Source organism: Hyperoodon ampullatus (genome assembly GCF_949752795.1).
Source record: "Hyperoodon ampullatus genome assembly, chromosome: 18".
Classification (NCBI taxonomy): Eukaryota; Metazoa; Chordata; class Mammalia; order Artiodactyla; family Ziphiidae; genus Hyperoodon; species Hyperoodon ampullatus.
This window is the reverse complement of record NC_136931.1, coordinates 1,025,784-1,048,324: the sequence shown is the minus strand read 5'-3', so window position 1 is coordinate 1,048,324 and position 22,541 is coordinate 1,025,784. Positions and strand designations below refer to the sequence as shown.

At 55.0% G+C, this 22,541-nt stretch overlaps 1 protein-coding gene across 1 annotated transcript in view; it reads left to right on the top strand.

The window, feature by feature from the left end:
• Positions 1-2,439: 2,439 nt before the first annotated feature.
• The window catches only part of ACSF3 (acyl-CoA synthetase family member 3), a gene marked incomplete at its 5' end in the record, with an annotated part of 59,433 nt that continues 39,331 nt past the window's right edge, over positions 2,440-22,541 (top strand). The window contains 13 exons of the mRNA XM_079723309.1: positions 2,440-2,591; positions 3,088-3,272; positions 3,404-3,596; positions 3,675-3,748; positions 5,527-5,718; positions 6,489-6,550; positions 7,058-7,184; positions 8,201-8,297; positions 8,512-8,664; positions 8,789-8,822; positions 8,933-9,234; positions 9,663-10,362; positions 11,570-11,725. Coding sequence (XP_079579435.1) covers positions 2,440-2,591; positions 3,088-3,272; positions 3,404-3,596; positions 3,675-3,748; positions 5,527-5,718; positions 6,489-6,550; positions 7,058-7,184; positions 8,201-8,297; positions 8,512-8,664; positions 8,789-8,822; positions 8,933-9,234; positions 9,663-10,362; positions 11,570-11,725 — 2,427 coding nt within the window. The remainder of the gene's footprint in view (positions 2,592-3,087; positions 3,273-3,403; positions 3,597-3,674; positions 3,749-5,526; positions 5,719-6,488; positions 6,551-7,057; positions 7,185-8,200; positions 8,298-8,511; positions 8,665-8,788; positions 8,823-8,932; positions 9,235-9,662; positions 10,363-11,569; positions 11,726-22,541) is intronic.

Genomic DNA, 22,541 nt, shown 5'->3' with positions numbered 1-22,541 from the left:
TTCCAATTTTTCAAAGGTAGGATCTAGGAAATTATTTTATGCTATTTTTATTCAACCGTAGACCGCTACGAGCAATTCTAGTGTGTCTATACAGCTTCACTATTGTACCTCGCGGGGCCCTGTGGTCTCGCTATTTCCTCAGTCCTAACTCAGCCCCCGTGGAGCAGCGCTTAGGTTGTTTCCTGGCTACAACAGCAGCACTGCTGGGAACACCTCTGCAGATGTCGCCGTGGAGACCATTTATTCTTGTCGGAAGGAGCTGTCTGGCTTTGTGTGGGGACGTTTTGGTCTTAAGCACAAGGACACACGTGTCTGCCTGTTCGGTCGAGAATCTCAGAGCCATGGAAAGGTGAGGGGCACGAGGCGGGGAGCGGGGAGAGAGCTCCGGGTGCAAACCCTGGCTCTGTCACTTTGTCAGAGCGACAGGCACTCGGAGCCTCAGGCTCCTCATTTCCTGTGGTCAGAGTCACACGGCCCGCTGCCCAGCCCGCCTCGGACACCGGCTCTGCGCACCCCTCTGAGGGCCCCCATCACCTGGCCTGGCTTGATTTTCCTCCAGACCACTTGTCTGTCTCGGCTTGGACAGCTTGAACGACACATGGCTCTTTCTCACACGCCTGGAGGCTGGATGTGTCTGATGAGAGCCCACTGCCTGGCCTGTAGACAGCCGTCCTCTCACTGTGTCCTCACCGGCCAGAGAGCAGAGAGGGGAGCAGGCTCTCTCGTGACTCTCGTAAGGGCACTAACCCCATCCTGGGGGCTCCACCCTCATCACCTCATATAACCCCGATTGTCTCAGCAGACCCCACTTCTTTACACCATCACATTAAGGGGCAGGGTTTCAACATGTGAATTTGGTGGTGGGGGGGCGGGACAAAAACTTCAGTCTATAATGCCATCAATGGCATATGACTTGTCTAACTATTCCCTTTCCTTCTCCCCTACGAGCACATAAGTGACCAGAGGGCAGGGGCTGTGTTTACATCTCCGGTGCCTGGAACACACCTGGGGACACGTCAGCACCTGCACAAACACCCAGCTGCCTGCCGTGAGCTGCAGGAGGCTGTGGGGTCCTGGGTTATTCAGCAGAGGTGGTGGCACGATGAAAAGGATTTGCCACGGCTGCTGATCAGGCTCCTTTTCCCATTGTGTGCCTGGTGGAAAGCAAACCCGTTGGAGTGTTCGGGACCAGAGGCGAGAGAGCAGCCAAGGAGACTCCGTGATGGGCAGGGGCTCCTGCAGGTGGAGAGGAGCCACGTCCGCGTGGACATCCTCGAGGTGTTTCCTGTCCCCTCCCCCTTTAAAACTTACTTTATAGTCTAGTTTAACTTTTATCTTTATCGCAGGTACACACAGTTATCCAGCCACACAGTTTAAGGAACCCCCCTTCCCTTCCCAATCACCAGAGACACGGCTTTCAATTCCTTTGATATTTACCTCCACGTGTCCACCCTGGCACTCTTTGCTCCTGTGATGGACACCTGGCCTCAGTGTCTCTCTCCACCCCACACCCTTCCTGTGCCCCCATCCCTGCCCCAGAGAGGGAGGGAGGGAGAGTGGGGGAGAGAGAAGGATGGGGAGAGAGAGAAGGATGGGGAGAGAGAGGGAGGTAGAGGGGGAGGGAGAAGGAGAGGGAGCTGCCTAAATTCGTTAGACCAACGTCAATGTCTGCATTACAAGTGTTTACATTATTGCAATTCTGTAAATGCTTGTCTGAGCCAAGCCTCCTAGAGCCACACGATACTTTGCCTTTGCTGCTGTTCTCCCAGTATTTAACTATCGCCTATTTTTCTCTCTTTTTAAAAATATTTACGTATTTATTTAGGCTGCGGAGGGTCTTAGTTGCGGCACGTGGGATCTTTAGTCACGGCATACAAACCCTTAGTTGCAGCATGTGGGATCTAGTTCCCCAACCAAGGATGGAACCTGGGCCCCCTGCGTTGGGAGCGTGGAGTCTTACCCACTGGACCACGAGGGAAGTCCCTCACCTATTTTCCTCTTGATCAGTTTTCTAGGTATTTATCCTTCTTCTAGCCCCAAACTCTCAGTGTTCAAATCTCCTCTCAATAGAGCAAACACACCAGTTACTCCCCCAGTTTCATCTTCCTCGGGATGACTGCCCCTGTCTGCCAGGTGGGGGACCCCAGAGTCCAGGATGCTAGGATGTGACAAGAGTGGTCACTGGGACACCCAGCTGCTGTGCTGGGGACAGACTGACGGAGCAGGGAGGTGCAAGCAGGGAAGCCAGGAGGAGGCTATTTTAGTAATCAGGGTGTGAGACCAGGGTTTCCCAGCACCCTCCCCACCGCCCGCTGGTTGCAGTGGTGATGGTGGGAAGTGGCTGGTTTCTGAAAGATGCTGAAGGAGAAACCAGCAGGACTGGATGTGAGGTAAGGCAGGAAGCAAGGAGGGGAGTCTGCACGACTGAGCCCAGGAATGATGGATGGGATGGGAGCGCTGACGGACGACCTCAGGGGTGAGACGGAGTCCAGCTGGGCTGCTGTAACAGGTGCCACAGACGGAGGAGGGGGGGGCTTGAGTTCTCACAGTTCTGGAGGCTGGAAATCCAAGGTCAACGGAGTCGATGTCTGGTGAGGGCCCCCGTTCTGGTTCATGGACCGCGTCTTCTCGCTGTGTCCTCACCTGGAGGCGGGGGGGAGCCTTGTGGGGTCTCTTTTCTAAGAACACTAATCCCGTTCATGGAAGCTCTGCCCTCGTGACCTCATCACCTCCGAAGGCCCCCCTTCTAACACCATCACATTGGCGGAGTCAGGGCTTCAACAAGGAATTTTTGGAGGACACAGATACTCAGACCATAGCAGAGAAGAGCCCACGTTCAGGTGGATGTCTGGTCAGGTGGGCGATTAGGATCGTCCCCACACCCACGCTCGGGAACAACCCCGCTGCTTGCCAGGTGCTGTGGGCCCCTGCCACTCACTCCAACAGGGAAGTTCTGCTGATTTTCTTGAATTTCTTCGATGATTCTCCCCCTCTGTCTTGTCTGCGGTCCCTTCCTGAAACTATTACACTTTTCTTACTGGACCGAACGGAGGGCCCAGGGATCTTCTCATCTTTTTTCCATCTCAGTCGTTTTGCTGCTCCTCGGATATTCCCGGCCCCTGTTCCCTCGGGCGCCGCGTCCTCAGGCCCCAGGAGGTTCACGGCCGACACCGGGGGGGGGGGGGTGGGGGGGCCGGGGCGGCGGCCCAGCTCGGGTTCGGCCCGGCCCGCGGCGCCCCGGGAGGCGGGCGGGAAACGCGCTGGCCCGACCCGTGTGTCCGTGGTTGATTTGTTACTTCAGAGAAATCTCACGTTTCGGCCGAGTGGACTTGTGCCCGGCTCCGCCCAACAGGGAGTTAGAACACCTGAGGCGCCCGGTTCCCAACCCGCTTCGGGATGGGAGCGGTTAACACGCAGCCGCCCGTGCCCCGGGGCCGCGACGACCGGCCGTGGGGAACGTTCGCGCCCGGAACCCAGGGCGCGGTGTCGCGCCGGGGGACGCGCTTGGGCGCCGGACGCGGGGTGCGCGCGCAGCCGCGGTTCCGGTTCCGGTTCCGACCCGGCAAGGAGGAGGAGCGCGAGCCCGGCCTGCGGAGGTAGAGCCCGCCCCCTCACCCCTCACCCCTCACCCCAGCTCCTCCACCCCGCGTCCCGCCCCGCCCCCTCCCTCGCAGGGGCTGCGTCAAGTGGGGACCCTGCCTGCCCTTCGCGGAGTTGGCGGCGACATCCAGTTCCCCGGGGTGTGGGAGTGAGTCAAGTCCACGTTCAGCCATCGTTGGAGGGAACTTGATCTGTCTTGTCGGAAACAAATCCATTTCCGGCCTCATTGGGCTGCAGGAATCCTCCTTGAAGCACCACCCCCCTCCCCCCAACTTTCTTTGTTTGCTTTGTGCACTAAAGAGGAGGTGATACTCAGCCGGGCTTTGAAGGATGATTAGGAGTTTGCCAAAAGGGGGAAGGATGACAATTAGAAGTGGGAGCAGGAGTCCCGTGTTTGGGGAGTTTGTGGGCTTCCATCCCGAGGAGGGGCATGTTTGTCTGGAGACCTAGGCAGGGACAGTTGGGGGTAGGGGGCACCGGTGCTGGGCCCAGGAGCACAGACATCCCCAGCAGGCTTCAGGGGCCCCCCGGAGGTTCTGATGTGAAACGTGAAAGCCCAGCGAGTCTAGTGAGCTTTCCTCAGTCCCTGCTGTGCCCCCACCCCATGTCCCAGACCCACTCTTCAAGGCAGACGGCCTCTGTGGATTAAGCCACGGCCCGAGATTGTAAGCTTCATCTCTCCAGATGGCATCTTTAAAATAGTATTTTACGTCCTAATATGGATATGGGTTTAAGCGTTTGTTTTTCCCTTTTGGTTTTTTTTATTTGAATGCAGTGTGAATGTCTGTTACTTAGAAATGTAACTTTGAAAACGGCTCCCCAAACCGCAGGCAGCATGCTGAGACAAGTGTCCGGCACAGAGGGAGAGTGTGGTCGCCTTGCCCACTGCGCACCTTCACCAAGCCTGCAGACAGTGGGCAGGGTTGGGGGCAGGTGGCGCTGATCCATCAGGTGCCATTTTATTCATTTCGAAACCAGCCGCCTTCATTTGAATGCAAGTATCATTCTTATCGAGTAATTTTTGTCACATGGCTCCGTGGTGAGCATGGTGCTGAGGATGGCTGGGCCGTTTGCTTCCCACCATGTGTGCTGGGCGGTTCTCACAGGAACCGAAGGCTTAGACGGCTGAGGAAAACTCGGAAAAACCAGTGAATGTTCCAGTCTGGGTCTGTTTTGACTCTAGAATCTGTGCTCTCAACCAGCACCCTGGTTAGGACGTGAGAGATGTCATCTTCCTGGTGTTGGGTGTATGTCCTGAGAGGGCCGTGCACCTAAGGTCTGACCTGGGAACCTGATGGTCAGAGCACTGAGTGGCTTCTGCTGGGTCTCTGCCTGGGCTCTGGCCTCGGAGGGAGCTGAGCGCGGCGTGGCCTTCCCCGGAGAAGGCGTCTGGTTCACTGGAATTCAGGTTTCCGTGCTCTTGGCTGGGATTTTGTCACCTTGCTGCACGGTGATGCTGACCTCATGACATTGGTTAATCGAGACAGGGAAAAATCCGTGGCCAAATTGCATTTATTGGGTGGCAACATCACTCCAGGCTGTGCCACCGGCAGTGATGGGGGGCCCCGTGACCAAGGGGGCCGGTGGTTGGAAGGCGTGGCCTCTTTTCCTGAGGTAGCTGTTGGTCTTTCTGCACCTGGACCTGCTCAGGAAACAGTCATCTGACCTGACCTGATTCTTTCTGCTTGTTCACGGCAGGGCCTTGCTCCCCTTGTTCTGAAGGGGTGGCCCCATGTTCCTACATGTTTGGTGGGAGAAAAAATGAGTGCAGCTTCTCTGGAGGCCACTCTGGCAGTATTTACCCAATAAAAAGTCATTTGGGTTGTGAGGCTCCGTGGTGAGCAGGCAGGGCCCCTTCTCAGCATCTGTTCCACAGACGCCCCCGTGTGAGCACAGCTACGTGTCCCTGAGCCGCCTTCCCTGCAGGTCACCTGGCAGGCTCCCCGTCCCCCGAGCTCCAGCCACCTGCCCCACCCTGCCTCGGGACCGCCGTCCCCACGCGGAGCCAGGCGGTCTCGCCACCTCCCAGCACCGGGACACTGGGGCCAGGTCACTGCTGCGGGACGCCAGCCCTGCGGTGCTCTGAGTGCCAGCGCAGCGGGCGTGCCAGCTGCTTCTGTGAGAACTTCTTCATTGTCCCCATGAGGCTTCCGTGAACCACTAGGTTTAATTGAGAGAAGAAGGCGATCTCATTGTTATTTGCCTCTGTCATTTTGAGAAATTAAAGAGCTATAGAAAATTACAGACACCCTGTAGATCCACCATCCAGAACAAATAATTTTAATATTTTCCTTTTTTTCTATTATTTTTCCTTTTTCTTTTTTGTACCAAAGAAAATGTTAATGCTGAGGTTGAAATATCTCCATTTGTAAATATAAATGTCATTTATTAGACTTTTAAAATCTGATTACAAAAGTCATACGTGCTTATTGCAGAAAATCTGGAGAAAATTGAGAAGCGCTAAGAAGAAAACAAAAGCCACCTGTGGCCCCGCTGCCTTGTGTCCACCTGGAGGTTCACCTTCCTGTCTCTGGAGGGACGTCCCTCCCCTGAGCAGCGCTGCAGGGGCTTGTGCAGTCAGGCTGTGGCCCAGCCCCACACACGTGTGTGTGCCGTGGCCTCCTCAGACCTTTCGGACCACCTGGCTTAGCCCCAGTTTTTCAATATCAGAAATGGCCCTGCAGTGAACACCCCACAGTGAAGCTTTATGTACATCGCTGATTATTTCCTTAGGATACAATTAAAAAACAAAACCGTGGGAACAGAGGGCTTGCATTTCCTATTTTCATGTCGCATCTAGAAGGGACTGCTGAGTGTCCTCTTGGACGGCTGAGCCGTCACTAGGCTGGGGGTGCCGCCCACTTAATGTGTGGTGTCTCTTGGGGCAGCTCCCAGCACGGACTTGGCCTTCACTGTCCAGGGCCTGCCTCACCACCTGTGGTGTCTCAGAGTGGGTCCGTGTGCTGCAGCCAGCCGGGCCTGGGTCTGGATGCTGTTTCTCCAGTTGCTCTGTGGCCTTGGGCAGGTGGCTTCACCTCTCTGTTTTCTTGGAGGTGCTGCTCTGACTGCCTGCCCCCGGCATCCGTCCCCAGCCCACTGTGGATTTGCTGCTATGGAGTCAGAAGTCAGCTAGCCCTCCCACCCCCGGCCAGGGAGGGAGGGAGGGAAAGTGGGGGTCAGCCTGTCCTCCAGTTTTCCGTTTCAAGTTCTCAGACCCCAGCTTCTCGCTGACTGGCCCCCCTCAGTGTGGTACAGTCCCTGGGGCCCCAGGGGGAGCAGGCAGAAAGCTTGCCCTTCCTAGGCCCCTCATGGGGCGTCTGGACAGAGGAAGGCTGAGCCGGTGGGTCTCGCTGGCAGCAGCTGTGACATTGCCTGCGAAGCCCTGTGAGGCCTGCCAGGCAGAGGGGTGGGAGCAGCAGCCACTCCTGGCTGTCCGTCTGTCCTCTGCGGCACCCAGTGCCTGAGTGCTGTGTTCCTCAGCACCCCAGAAAATGCCGTCACTTCAGCGGGCACCCCCGAACAGCTCTCTTGCGTGGTCACCAACAAGAGTCAGCCCTCGGGCCGTAACCCAGAAACGTTGTGCGGTAGGTTTTCTGTTTATAGATTCTCTTTGTTTTAGTCTCTCCTGCCTGTAAAGCAAATAGAGAAAAATTTGCTAGAAGTGAGAAGAGGAAGCACTTAAACCCCCTGGTTTGCTTTTCACTAGCTCATTTTCTTGCTGAAACTGGCCCATCTCACATGTTTATCACATTTCTTATTTTCTCTGGTCAAGCCCAGCTGTTTTCTTACAATTTGTCAGGTTTCTTTATAGTAAGAGAAATCCAGAGGTGTGCAACCAACTGCGAGCCCGCCTCTGAACCTTGCGTAGAGGGCAGAGCCCAGGACGTCACAAGACACCGGCCTCCTTCATCTGGAAGGGGTGTGGGCCACGTGTCCTGGAGAGCCCGCTGGTGGTGGAGGCCCGGAGCTTTTGGGAGCATTTCCACAGGACCTCGGAGCAGCCGCTGGGGAGGAGATGGGGCTGCCGAGGCCCCTGCAGGCAAGAGGGTCGGGCAGGCGGGCATCTCCCTGGTGCCAGGTTTCCGCCTGCTGGGCCGGGAGGCTGGGAGACCTTGTGTCAGAGCCCTTGCCACCCAGGGCAGCTAGCGCGTGGAGGATCTCAGGACAGAGGAGAGCTCGGTCCCGACCGTCACTGCTGTGGGCTGTTTGTTTTGTTGGGTAATTATAGAGTGTTGTGTGTAGTCTGTTTTTTAAATTAACAACAGAGAACAAAACTGTTTGGTACATGTAACAAACATAGCACATTTGTTTTCCCCTGTAGCAAGTTAATGAAGGAGACGGAAAAGTGAGGCTTGTCAGGGAGAGGATGTGCTGAGCCCAGGAGAAGCAGCCTCCTGGCAGCAGGTGTGGGGCTGCCCGCCCACCAGTCCCCACCTTCCCTGCTTTGCTGGGCCCGTTGGAACGGGAACGAGAGTTACAAGGTTTATTTTATGATGTTGTTGGACAGCCTCTTGGAGGCGTCCTCATCAGCCTCTGACACTCAGAAGTGCCCTCTAGGGTCCCTGTGACGTCTGCCCACCGCCCCCGGCCCCCACCCCAGTAACAGGGAGAGACACGCCCCCCCGCCACGGCATAGCCAGCATCAGGCCATTTCCTTGTGCTGTCGTGGGCCAGGGTGGCCGTGGGCGTCTGGCGTGGTGACTCTGGTGGGGAACAATGGCTGGGGCTGGGGGTGGGAAGGCTCCGGCTGGGCTCCTGGCTGTGATTTGGTGGGGGGGGACTTTGAATTTTCTCCTGGGTGAGGTAGGGTTAGCAGTGCTTGCCTTGCTTATTGAACAGGGGGTCGAAGGTGAAAACACACCGTAATATATTAAGTGTGTTATCAAATAATACTCATTAAAAATCCTTCAGGAACAACCGGGAGAGCTGGTCCATCCATCAGCTCGCCATCAGGGACGCTGCTCTGGCTGAGAGCGCCCAGGCAGAGCAGAGGCAGCAGACGCTGCAGTGGGGAGGGCACGGCAGTGGGGACGCCAAGCCAGGGCAGGTGGTGGTCCGTGGACCGTGCTGGCCGCCCTGGCACTGGGAAGGAACCGTCTTCCGTGGTCCTGGGGGTCAGGAGGGCTCCTGACCTCTCGAGTGGAGGGGCGGCAGCGTGGAGAGGGTGCGCCCGGCCACCCTTTCCCAGGCCGCCTCCTCTTGAGCACGCTGGAGAATTCCAGGTGCGTGTCGTGGGTCACGGCCTTTCTGGGGAGTCCTCCTTCTGGCGAACTGTTTTGGCCATTGTTTAGTAGTTAGGCTGTGGGGAAGAGAGGGAAGAGTTCTGTTTTAGCTTAAAAACCAGAGTGACGCTTTGCAGACGTGTGAACCTGCCCTCTTGGAGCGTCTGCTCTATTTTAGACAAGTTCCTAAGAGTCCATGGCTTGGCACGTGTTCCAGAGCAGAAGTGAGCCCAGTGTCTGTGCTCTGCTCGCTGGAATCTCCAGGCCCTGCTGCTGGCGGGGAGGGAACACAGTCGACCCTTGAACCAGGCGGGGGTCGGGTGGGCGTTAGGGGCGACCCCAGAGCTGAAAATCCGAGTGACTTCACAGCCGGCCCTTCCTGCACATCCCCGCCCTCCGTGTTCACACTCGTGTAAGTGCCGCAGTGCAGATCAGTGAAAACAACCCACGCGTAAGTGGACCCGCGTCGTGCAAACGGTGCTGTTCAAGGGCCCTCGGTACTTACTTCTCTCGGCTAGTATTTCTCTGGGTTCAGGTTTTTGAAAACCGTTATTCAGCATTTACCTGAAATGCATTGAGTTCTGTTTGTTTCTCCTTGGCTTCACCTAGTTTAGTTCATTGTTTTAGAATCTTGCATGTTGTTAAAACCTTTAAACCAATGAGATTGCATAAAAAGCTGAAACTTGGGTCATTTAAGTTCCAAAGGTGTGTGTTGTGAGATCGTTAGCGTTTCCGGTCTCGGGATGTCCCCCCATGATTGGAAGTGAGGCCGCCTCTCCTGGCCGCCGTGGGGGTCCAGCAGGACAGGGCAGTGACTGTGGTGCCCTCTCTTCCTACCAGGTACCAGCAGCTGGCGTCTGCTGCTGCGACGCTGCCCTGCGTGGGGATGTCCCTCCGGCGCCTGGCCTGGGCCTGGCCTGGGCCGTGTTGGTGGCCAGCCCCCCGGAGGTGCCGAGGACGCGGCGCCCTGCACACGGCCCCGGCCGCGCGCTCCGACAGCAGCGCGCTGGGCTTCCGCCACGCCCTGGGCTTCGGGGACAGGATCGCCCTCATCGACCAGCACGGCAGCCACACGTACAAGGAACTCTACTCCCGCAGCCTCTGCCTGTCCCGGGAGATCTGCCGGCTCCGTGGGCGTGCCGACGGGGACCTCCGGGAGGAGAGGGTCTCCCTCCTGTGCGGCAATGACGTCTCCTTCGTGGTGGCGCAGTGGGCCACGTGGATGAGCGGCGGCATCGCCGTCCCCCTCTACAGGAAGCACCCCCGGGCCCAGCTGGAGTATTTCATCCAGGACTCGCGCAGCTCCGTGGTCCTCGCCGGCCCGGAGCACGTGGAGCTCCTGAGCCCGGTGGTCCAGAAGCTGGGGGTCCTGCTCCTGCCTCTCCCGCCCGCAGTCTACCACGGGTCAGCTGAGGACCCCGGGGAAGGCCAGGTGCCAGAGTGGGACTGGAGAGACCGGGGCGCCATGATCATCTACACCAGCGGGACCACGGGGAGACCCAAGGGCGTCCTGAGCACCCATCACAACATCAGGGCCGTGGTGAGTGCTCTTGGGGCCGCCACAGTCGGGAGGTGTATGCTGTGTCCCAGCAGGCCAGTCCCAGCAGCAGTCACGGCAGGTATAAGTGCCTTCCCAGGTGGCCTTCTGTTCATTCTGTAGAGCCAGTCACAGCTCTCACCATCCCACCCCCGGGGCCGTGTGAGCAGCAGCCCCACTGGCCGTGTAGGGGGGTGCAGTGCCCAGGTGCCGGGGGGTTTACAGGCCCCCTCGGGCTCCTCCAGAACCGTGGCGTGTGGAACATAGAACGGGCCACTATATGTGACACTGAGGTTTTAAAAGAAACCAGCCACAAAGCGAATATCCAGAATGTGCCCTCAGCAGCTAGAATTGCGGCTTATTTTGGAAACAAGAAAGCAGGAACTCACGTGTGCCACGTCTTAGGTGTTACTTTGTGTTCTGTGGCCTCAGTTACCGTTTTTGTGAAACTCGCCGGCCGCTGTGTTTATCTGCAGTGGATACTTTTCTTGCTTCCCAAAAACATTTGCACGTACAATGAAGACTCTTACGCAGCAGGAGTGGGAAAATAAGAGACAAGTTCAAACCCACAAAGAGGGAGGTCAGAGGTCAACGCCATCGACTCAGGCTAATTCAGTCCATAAATCAGCATGAGCTGAGTTGGGCCGGCTGCAGGCAAGGCATGATTATACATTGTCTCTGTCTCCAAGGAGGAGACGTGCTTTTTGTCTGGAGAGGCCATCTCTGGACCAGTATCTCTGCGGGGTGGGCATCTCACTTGTGTTTGCGCATGGCCGTCACCGCGGCACGCGCCAGGACAAGCTCGGCCATAATGGGGGATTTTTTGGCTAAGCCGGGGGGAGGGTGGTGCCAGAATAGGCGTGGCTCAGACAGACAGCCGGATTCAAGCCTGGACTCTGGTGAGGCCAGAGTCCCAGAGCCTGTCGGAGCCACCTGAGGGGAGAGCCGCCCAGAGGCTGCAGAGGCCTTTGACCCCAAATCAAAGGCCCTTTCAAACTGGCTGAAGCCCCTGACTGCATGCGGCCCTGATCTCTAGCAGGAGGGTAAGTGGTGGACAGACGGCCCCCCGGTCAGACCCCAGGTCATTTCGTTAGCATCTCCTCACCGCGCCGTCAAGGGCGGGGCCATGGCCATCTCCTCCCCCTCTTCTCGGCTGGGGCGCCCGGCTGTGTGCGCCCTGCTGTTCTGAGTCTGTGCTGCTGTCCTACAGGTGACGGGGCTGGTCCGCAAGTGGGCCTGGACGAAGGACGACGTGATCCTCCACATCCTCCCGCTGCACCACGTCCACGGCGTGGTCAACAAGCTGCTGTGTCCGCTCTGGGTGGGCGCCACCTGCGTGATGCTGCCCGAGTTCAGCGCTCAGCTGGTGAGTCGGGGCCGGGCTCTCGGCGTCGCGGGCTCTGGGCCTCCCCGGGCTAGGTCCCTTCTCTGGGGTGCAGAGTCCCAGCGGCGAGTTTCCTGTTACTGCTGGAGCGGAGGGTCCCCGCTGGGACTTCTCACAGCAGGAGTGTGTACTCTCAGTTCCAGAAGCCCAAGTCCAGGATGAGGCTTGCAGGGCTAAGGGCCAGGCGCCACAGGCCTGATTCCATCTGGAGGCTGCGGGGCAGAATCTGCTCCTGCCTCTTCCAGCTGCTGCAGGCGCCTGTGTGCCCTGCCTTGTGGCTGCATCACCCCAACCTCTGCTTCTGTATTCTCGTGACCGCCGCCTCTTCTGTGGCCAGATCTCCCTCTACATAAGGACCCTGTGACCATGTCAGGCCCACCCAGTGTCCAGGGCAACCGCACCATCTCCAGACCCTTGATTTCATTACACCTGCAGAGTCCCCTTTGCCACGTGAGGTGGCACATCCACGGGGATGAGCACGTGGATGTCTTGGGGCTGCTATTCAGCTGACTGCTGGCTTTCAAGGTCCCAAGTGGATGGCCCAGCTGGGGGCTCCGTGTCAGTCTCCCCACCGGTCCCTCTTTTCAGCAGGTGGTTCTTTCCCAGCACTGCCGTCCGGTCAGCGGGGGAGGGAGGCCGAGTGGAGACGAGGTGGGGCGGGGCGGGCACTGCAGAGCAGAAGGAGGGGAGAGGCCTGGCCAGACGCTGCCCCTGCGCCCGGCACGTGGTGAGCTGCTGTGCAGCAGCCCCATCCCAGCCTCCGTGTCCCATGTACTGATGGGGACAGGTGCCCGGGGCACATGAAGGCAGGGCTCTGAGGTGGTGATGGGCTGACTGCACGGAGAGGCTGCCGAAGTGACACATCCCCGTGGGGCCGCCAGGAAGCACAGGGCTTGAACGAGACCCTACACTGTCACTGACTCGTGCTATAACCTATACAGCACGGAAATGCGAAGTGGGAGAGCCCAGGAAGCACCTAGGCTGGGCTCCTGTGGGCGCTGGACTTCAGATGGGGGCTGGGCGCCAGGTGGGGGCGGGGCTCCAGGTGGGGGTGGGGCTCCGGGTGGGGGTGGGCTCCTGTGGGGGCGGGGCTCTGGTGGGGGATGGGCTCCAGGTGGGGCGGGGCTCCTGTGGGGGTGGACTCCTGTGGGGGCGGGGCTCCTGTGCTGGCTGCTGTCCTGCAGGTGTGCAGCCCCAGGAGAGGAGTGGCTTGGAGACCTCTGCGCAGCAGGGCCGCCGAGTGAGGTCTCTGGAGAAGCGCCCAGGCTCGGCCTGCAGCACAGAGCTTGTTGTTTAGTCACTTTATTCCAGGGTGAATTTCCTCACGGGGGGTCCCTGAGGCCTGGGCTCCCTGGTCTGCAGAATCCACCGTTCACTGAAGTCGGCCTCCTCTGTCTCCACCAGAAAGAGGCTGCTCTAGATAGATTGTCTCCGGCCCGTCCTCACGTCACGCCTGGAGCCTTAATCCACATCGGTGCTGGTGCCAGGTCAGAGTGAGAGGACGAGGTGCTACAGACAGGCTGGTCCCGGGCGAGCCCCGCACCTCCCTGACCTTCCGTCTCGTCCTCTAACGGAGGAGTGATGAGCCTGGCGCAGGGTGGGCACTGAGCCCAATCCCAGCAACGCAAAGCAGGGAGAAGCAGGGACCCTTTCTCCTCCTGTTTGCAAGGGTGCTGCGTGCAGACCAGCATCAGGGAAGCTGGGGAGCCTGTGTGCTGACAGGTGATGCTGTTGGGTTTCGAGGAGAACATAGCTTAAAACCCGGCGTGAGCGCTGTGGACAGACCAGCGAGCCGAACAGTAGAGGTGGCAGCCCGAGGGCCAGGGCAGCCCGTTCAGACCCTGCCCAGCCAGCCAGCCCCCTTCTCCGCCCACTACCGCAGCTCCGCCCCAATCCTGCCGTTTGTTTTTCAGCTGCAGGGCCTCAGGATTTAGACAGTGGGGTCTACAGAGGGCTGTCTGCCTCTTAATACAAGTCCCAGTGACTCTCCAAAGGGGTCGGTCCGGCCCGGCACACATGGCTTCCCGAGGGGGCTCTGACTGAACTGACTGGGCAGCGGGGAGGGGGAGGAAGGGGGGCCCTGAGGCTATGGGGAGTGACTGCTAAGGGCAAGTGGGGACAGCCAGCTCCTCCCCTAGTCCCGGGGAGGTTTTGTGACTGGGCTTGTGCAGCGGGAATGCAGGAGTGCCCTGGGGTCTCCAAAGAATGCAAGTTGCCCTCCCCCCCAATTCTTCATTCACTTGAAGGGCCTCCCTGCAGGGCACCGCAAAGACAGGCGGAGGGAGAGGTGCCCCACCCTGAGCTTAGATCAGGGACCCAGACAGGCTGAGCCGCAGTGGCTGACCAGCCGGCTATAGTCCCAGCTTCCTGATTTCCTCGTTCCTGATCCATGTGAGTGCCTGGTGGGCGAGGCAGGGGTGCAGGCAGGCTGCTGGCCTGCAGACTGAGCAGGCCTTTCCTTCCCCAAAGCACAGACCCAGGAAGGTAAAGAAAGAGCAGGAAGTGTGGCTGCCTCGTCCAGGAGGGGAGCCCTGCCCCTGCTGGCCTCTTCCACCGCCACCTTCTCCTCCCCACCTACCTCCATCACCCTGGGCCTGCAGGCTCAGTCTCTGTGCATCTTGGCCCCCGTCCTGGCCTAATCTGCGCTACTGTTCAGTGTAGCACTTACCACCTCCAAGCCATGTAGACTCTGCTGTGGGTCCTCATTCTCTCCCCGTAAAATGTCACCTCCGAGAGCATAGTTTTCCTCCTGTTTAGGGCCTGTCCCCAGGGCCTAGAGCAGGTGGCTCAGAGCTGTTGTAGATGAATGGACGGTTATCACTTACGGGCCCCACGGGCCACGAGGGAACGCTGGCTCCTTGAACCCTCTCCACAGGCTCCCCCTTGGCTTTTGTCATCGTGATCGTCTGGACTTGTGAACAGGCCTCTGGGGGGAGCGTCCCTGAAAGTCACTTAGGGGCGTGGTTATTTGTTTAATGAAAACTTTACTGTATCAGCTCCTCAGGGATCAGAGCATAAGCAGATAAACATAACAACATTCCACTGAAAAACCCACCACAAGGTTCCCTTAAAGGGATAGACTTCTCTGCACACTTTGGGTTTGTAGACATGTATAAAGACCAGGACGGGGACTTCCCCTATGGGGTAGTGGTTAAGAATCCGCCTGCCAATACAGGGGACCACGGGTTCGAGCCCTGATCCAGGAAGATCCCACATGTCGTGGAGCAACTAAGCCAGTACGCCACAACTACTGAGCCTGTGCTCTAGAGCCCGTGAGCCACAACTACTGAGCCCATGCACTGCAACTACTGAACTCCATGCGCCTAGAGCCCGTGCTCCACAACAAGGGAAGCCACTGCAGTGAGAAGCCCACGCACTGCAACAAAGAGTAGCCCCCGTTCGCCGCAACTAGAGAAAGCCCGTGCGCAGCAACAAAGACCCAACGTGGCCAAAAATTAAAAAAAAAAAAGACCAGGACGGCGGATGGGGCCTCTTGTGCTCACAGCTCAGCTCCATCTGCCACTGCCCGTGGCCGCAGGTGGCCGGTTACGTGGGCGGGCTTGTCAGTGTCCCTGAGTCAGGGGTTCCATGTGGAATATCATCCTCGGGTGTGGGCAGCTCCACCTGTCGGCCTTGGTGTTCACCCTCCCGAGAGGTCTTGCTGGTGTAAAGCTTAATGGGATTAGCTCTGTTCAACACATACCTGTGTAGCTTAGATACTGTGAAAACGAGAGCGGATTTTGGACAAGGAAGTGCTCAACAGGGAAACAAACGTCAGGGATTCCCACCTGCTCCCAGGCCACCAGGTCCCGTTTATTTTCTTTGGCCTCCAGCTCTCTCCCGTCACTCCAGTGGCCCCTCGCTGTCACTACTCAGACTGCACCTCTGACAGCGAGACCCTGGGATGCTGCCTCTCTCCTGCCCGGGGGCTGGAAACCAGAGGCTGCAGGGCGGCTTGCCGGGACAGTCAGCTCAGACCTTCCCCATACTAGGCTCTGACTTGGGGTTTCTCAGAACCATGCAGCAGGGCTGAAGAGTCAAACACACTTGCTGTGGTTGATAAAAGACACAGCCCTGAGTTTCAGAGTTTTGTGAATCTACTTATACTATTGATAGGAAAACCCCGCCTTTAGCATTATTAAATATCGGGGCTTGTCTAAGCTTGTTTTTGAGAAATGCGCATAGGGACTTCCCTGGTGGTCCAGCGGCTAAGACTCCTCGCTCCCAATGCAGGGGGCCTGGGTTCGATCCCTGGTCGGGAAACTAGATCCCACATGCCACAAGTCTAAAGATCCCACGTGGGGCAACGAAGATCCCGCCTGCCGCAACTAAGACCCAGTGCAGCCAAATGCGTAAATATATTTAAAAAGAAAAAAAAAAAAGAGTGTTACCATTCATTGAAAACAAAGAAACAAGTGTAAAGAGGTGCGGGGCCCAAAAACCTGCACTGGTGTTGACACGGTCCCAGCTCCTGGCGGCTTCAGGCCCTTCTGTGAACAGTGGGGTGAGGGGCTGTCTGCGTCCCGCGAGGCTGACTGATGAGGGGACGGCAGGAAGACTGAGGGCGGGCTGTCCACCATCAGCCCCGCAGAGTGAAGTCTGCTTGTTGATTAGGCTGCCTGGCCGTGATCGATTCCTTGTCGCAGATAACGTGCTCCGGTGACTTCTCGGGATCACGGTGGCTCTCGGAGAGGCACTGAGTCAGGGTGGGGCCCGGCCGGTGAGGCAGGAGGGCGCAGACCCCGGCACGTGGCGCTGCTTTCGGCTCGGCGGTGCAGGCCGCTGGGGCCACTGCCAGGGCACTCTGTAGAGACCAGCGCCCTGCTCGGGACTCCGGTGCCCATGTGAAGCCTGCTGCCTGGCACACCTGTGGCCACAGAGGTCGCTCATTCTGGGCTTTGAGAAATCTGCGTCTTGTTGAAGTGGGTGGAGGTGTTTGCAGGCGGAGTTGGGGGAGGGAAGCAGAGCTCTTAAGCTCAAGTGCCTCTCAGATCTGACCCACAGCCTGGGGCCACTAGGGCGGGGCCGCGCACACAGGCCCCAGGAACGGGACAAACAGGCATCTGTTCTCCTGTCTCCAGCCTTTCATTGTGGAGTGTCCTCTGTCATTGCCAGATTTTGGCCAGAGCACCTTAAAAACAGAATAAGAGCCCTCCCGTGTGTTGTCAGAATTGCCAGAAACGGGTGATGGCTTAACCCCTGGCCATGGCTTCAAGCTGAGGAGGCGTCCATGGCAGCTGTGCTCCAACCCTGTCCTGGCTTTTGCTGGGCAGGGCAGTCCTGCTGGGGGTCTAGCCCCAGGTTCCAGTCCCGGATGCTCTGTAGGATCACGTCGGGGAGCTGGTGCGTGAAAAGGCCCCGGACCCTCGCTCTGCTGCATCTGGTGTGGGTTCCTGTGTGCAGCCCGGTTGGGAGCTGCTCACATCCGTTCTAGGCTCTGCAGTCTGGCTGCCGCAGGAGTGTTTTCACTGGTAAAATGCAGGCCCTAGAGAGGCTTTTGAGAGGATCTCCCGACCTTCAACTTCTGAAGTGTATGGATGTGTTGAAGCAACGGGGACGCGGCACGGTGGTGGTGCTGCTGTTCCCTTTGCCAGCGTGGGTGAATTCTCACAATGGCCAGGCCTTCCCAGCTGCAGGCAGTTCTCAGGAGGCAGCCCCTGGGGCAGATGTCGTCTGTGTGCCAGGGGTTAAGCGTCTGAGTTGATGACCTCAGGGCCGGTCCTCCCCCTTCGCTCTGCTGAGTGTGAGCGCTGTCCTCCCTTCAGCCTCCGGTGGGAAGCCTGGGCGGGGACCACATGTGCGTCCGCCAGAGGCCTGGCCAGGACCATAGGTTCCCAGAGTGACGGCCACCTCACCCAGCCTGTCCCCACTTCCTCTCGAGCCAGGGCCCTGCACCTCACCTTGGACGTGGTACGGTCTGTGCTGTTTTGTGTCTTCTTGTCCTAGTGCTCGTGGTGACGGGCAAGCCCTGGTGAGCAGGCTGAGGACCGGGCTCCCGTGAGGGTGTTGTCGGGATTCGCCAGGCTGGGTAGTGGCGGGGTCTGCACACCAGTGGAAACACAGGCGCTAACCTGTAGATGCTGCCTCCGTGAGTGAGAAGGAACGGGCTCGAGGCTGTTCCTGGTTAGCCAGAGCGGGATACCCACGCTCCCGGGAGATGCCCGAGTGGTGTCCGGTGTGTCCTCCAAGGACCCATGCCTTCCCTGGTGCCAGGTGGCAGCGAGGGCACTGCCCTCCACCTCGGGGAGTGGCCCGGCCAGGCCAGCGGGGACTTCGTGGACAGAGTTTCTTTAACAAGCCAGTGGGAAGTAGGATGCCCCGCAGGATTTCCAGCCAATCTGCATGTCAGAGCTTGGGAGGGACCTGAGGGGTTCTGTCCAGATTAACACAGTGGTGTGAGAAGACAGCAAGAAAGCTGCAGGGCCTGCTCAAGGTCACAGCCACAGCTGGGCGGGAAGGCCTATCAGTAGGTCTCTGTCCCCCGGGGATTCTCGCACGCACTTTGCTCTCAGCGGCTGGACCACTGCTCGTGCACATGGTTTTACTTCCTCAGTTTCTCCTCTGTCTTTTCCTCGCAGTTTTTGTTTATGAAATTAGGCTGTGTGTCCTGTAGACTTTCCCACAGTCTGATCTTGTGGATTACATCCCTGTGGTGTCGTTTAACATTTTTCGCTGTCCCTTATACTTCTTGGAAATTGGTAGTTAGGTCTAGAGGTGGGATGAGGTTCAGGGTTTTGTTGTGCTGTGGCAGGGAGGGGACTTCACAGGTAGCGTGTGTGTCTGTCCAGCGGGGCACGTAACGCCCAGTTGTCCCTCTCTTTCTGATGTCAGCGTTGCTGATGCTCATAGCCTAGAGCTGTCAACTCACCGGGGTTTGTAAAGTGGGGAATGTTGTCACGCTGCTTCTGTTTAATTGAGGCATAAATTACATACAGTAAAATGTATGTAAACTGAGTATGCATCTATGTGACAGTCACCACGCAGATAAAGACAGAGCACGTTTACATGGCCCACAATGTTCTCTCCTAGTCAGGCTGAGTTTCACATGTTCTTCATATACGTGGACCCGATAGTATGTGTCCCTTTGTGCTTTTTAGTTAATCGTACTATTTTAAGATTTATTCCTGAGTTCCATCAATTGTAATTTGTTCTTTTTGTGTTGCTGTGTTGCATTCCTTTGTATGAAGGTGCCACAATTTATCCATTCTTCTGCTGAAGGAGGTTGGATTGTTTCAAGTTTGGGGATATTTTGAATAAAGCTGCTATAAACATTTGCATAAAGATCTTTCTGTGGACATTCCTCTTGGATCTGTACCTGCTGGTGCTGGACACCCACTGGGCTGGATGTATATTTAATTACGATTGAAACTGCCAAAGAGTTCTGCAGTGTGGGTGCATGTTTTATACTCCCAGCAGCAACGTGTGAGAGTCCTAGTTACTCCAGATCATTACCCACACTTACTGTGGTCAGGCTTGTCAATTCTAGCCATCTCAGTGAGTGTGCTTTTGTTTCCTTTTATTGAGTTTTAGTTTCCATGAAGTGACATGCACAGATCGAAGTGTACAGTTTAGTATGCTTTGATGACCACACTTGTAGTACCCACACCAGGCTGGGAAAGAAAGCATTGCCCTTGCCCAGAGGTTCTTTCATGACAACCCCCAGTCACCCCCCTGCAGGCAACCACCTCTTCTGATCTTTGTTACTATAAGTTAGCTGACCTGTTCTTGAAATTTGCATGTCACGGGATCAGCGTTTGTAGGCTTTGTGTTTCCCTTCTTCCACTGGGCATCCTTTGAGGTTTATCTTTGCTGCGCGTGTAAGCGGCGAGTTCCTTCCATCACCAAGGACCCACAGTTGTCATCCCTCCTCCTGCTGAGGGGCATCTGGCTTTTCCCAGTTTTGGCTTTTATGAATGAAGCTGCTGGGAACATTCTCATATGTCTTTTTGCAGATGTACGTTTTCATTTCTTCTGGGTAAATACCCAGGGTTAGAATTAGTGGGTCACAGGATCACGTATGTGAAATGTTTTAAGAAACTCCCAACCCTTTCCCAAGTGCTTATCCGTTTATGCTCCTGTCTGCAGCGTGCCCCACCCTTTAGCAACTGGGTCGGGCTTTCTAGATTTCAGCCATCCTAGTGGGTGTGTAATGCTGCTACCTCACTGGCCTTATAAGATTTGCATTTCTCTGACGAGTGATCGTGTTGAGCACTTTTCATACGCTTACTGGTCATTCAGGGATTTTCTTTTTATGAAATGCCTCTTCAAGGCTTTTGTCCATTTTTATATTGGGTTGTCTTTTTATAACTAATCAGTAGGTGTTCTGTATATATTATGGATAAAAGGCCTTTGTCAGAAATACGTGTTGTGAATCTTTCCCCCTGTCTCTGGTTTCTCATTTCACTTTTTTAATAGTCTTTTGATAAAGAGAATTTTAAATTTTGATGAGTCTAATTTGGAAGTGGTAATGGTGGACATCATTGACTTATTCTCAATCTTGGAAAAACATTAATATTTCACTATTAAGTATGATGTTACTTATAGTATTTTGCAGATACCGTATATTAGCTTGAGGACATTCCTATCCCTTGTTTTCTGAGAGTTTAATTATATGGTGGGTTGGATATTATCAAATGGGTTTTCTTTACCTCTTGAATTGATTGTATAGAGTTACCCCCTTTATTTGTCTCCCTCTTTATTCTGTTAATGTGGTTAGTTATACTGATTAAAGTTTTTAATATTTCTAATTTCCTAATCTTACAGTCCTTTAGTAAACTTTCTCGGCCATGGTGTATTACCCTTTTCATATACTGCTAGGTTTGGTTTGCTAATACTTTGTTAAGGGTTTTGCTTCTGTGTTTACAAGCAACACAGGTCTGTAGTTTTCTTGTGACATCCTTGTTAGGCTTCCGTATGGGAGTTTTGCTCATTTGTGAAAGGAGTGTGGCAGCCACCCCTCCCCCCATCTGTTCTTTGGAGTTTATGTGTGGCTGAAAGTATTCTTTCCTTCAGCGTTTGATACAATTCCATTGAAGCCATCTGGGCCAACCTTTCTGGAAAGGTTTTTAATTAAGGATTCAGTTTCTTTAATAGATATAGGACTTCGAATATTTTCTATTTTGTTTCTCGTGTCGGTTTTGGTACTTTAAAAAAAATAATTGTGCATTTCATCAGAATTGTCAAATTTATTGGCATAGGGTAGTTTATAATTTCTCTTCATTATCCTTTTAATATCTTTAGGATCCGTAGTGATGTCTCCTTTAAATGCCTGATATTGGTAGTTTATGTTTTCATTCTTTTTTCTTGATCACTCTTGTTTTAGAGGCCTATCAATTTTATTATCTTTTCTAAGAACCAACGGTGTTGATTTTTCTCTAATGCACCTGTGCTTTATATTCCTGTTCCTTCTGTTTTTTATTATTCCCTTCCTTCATCTTCATGATACACTGCTACTATTGTTGCTTTAAACAGTCAGGGGTCCTTAAAATTTTTTTAAATTACCCATATATTTCCTTTTCTGGCACTCTTCATTTCTTCCGTCAGATCTGTGTTTCCCTCTTGGATCGTTTCCCTTAATCCTAAAGAATTCTTTTGATAGTTCTTATAGTGCAGCTTTAAAATTTTTTTATTTATTTTATTTTATTTATTTTTGGCTGCATTGGGCCCTCGTTGCTGCGAGCGGGCTTTCTCTAGTTGTGGCGAGTGGGGGCTACTCTTCGTTGTGGTGCGCGGGCTTCTCATTGCGGTGGCTTCTCTTGTTGAGGAGCACGGGCTGTAGGCACACAGGCTCAGTAGTTGTGGCTCGTGGGCTCAGTAGCTGTGGTGCACGGGCTCAGTTGCTCTGCGGCATGTGGGATCTTCCTGGACCAGGGTTTGAACCTGTGTCCCCTGCATTGGCAGGTGGATTCTTAACCACTGCGTCACCAGGGAAGCCCTGTAGAATGTCTTTGAGTTCTGTCCATGTTGTAGCATGTGTATTAGTAGTTTGTCACTTTGGAACCTGGGTAGTGCTTCATCATGTGGCCGGGCCACGTTTGGTTCACCCATTTATCATTTATTGGGCATTTGGGTCAGTTCCAGTTTTTGCTGTGGACATTTACGTACAAGTCCTGGGGTGGACACTTTTCATTTACCTTGTGTAGATAAGTAGGATTAGAATTGCTAGGGTGTATGATAAGTTTATTGTTAACATTTTAAGAAACTGCCCAACTTTCCCACAGTGGCTGTTCTGTCCCCGTTCTCATCAGCAGTGCATGAGGGCATCCTCACCGACATTTGTTTTGTTGGTTTTTAAAAGCATTATTATGGTCATTGTAGTGGATATGACGTGGTATCTCATTGTGGTTTAAATTTGCATTTCCCTAATCACTGAGGACGATGAGTGTTTTTTCTTGGTCTTATTTGCGTCCATGTATCTTCTTTGGTGAACTATCTATTGGGATGTTTTGCCCATTTTTAAATTGGGTTATTTGTCTTCTTATTATTGAGTCTATATATTCTGGATACTAGTCCTTTATCACATAGATGGTTTGCAGATATTTTCTCCCATTTTGGCTTGTCTTTTCACTTTCTTAATGATATCTTTTGAAGCACGCATGCTTTAAATTTTGATGAAATCCATTTTATCAGTTTTTTAATTTCATAGATCATGTTTTTGCTGTCGTATCTAAGAAATCTTTACCTAACTAAAGGTCATGAAGATTTTCACCTATGTTTTTTCCTGAAAGTTTTATAGTTTTAGCTGATACGTTTAGGTCTCTGATCCACTTTGGATTAATTCTTAGGTATGGTGAGGTAA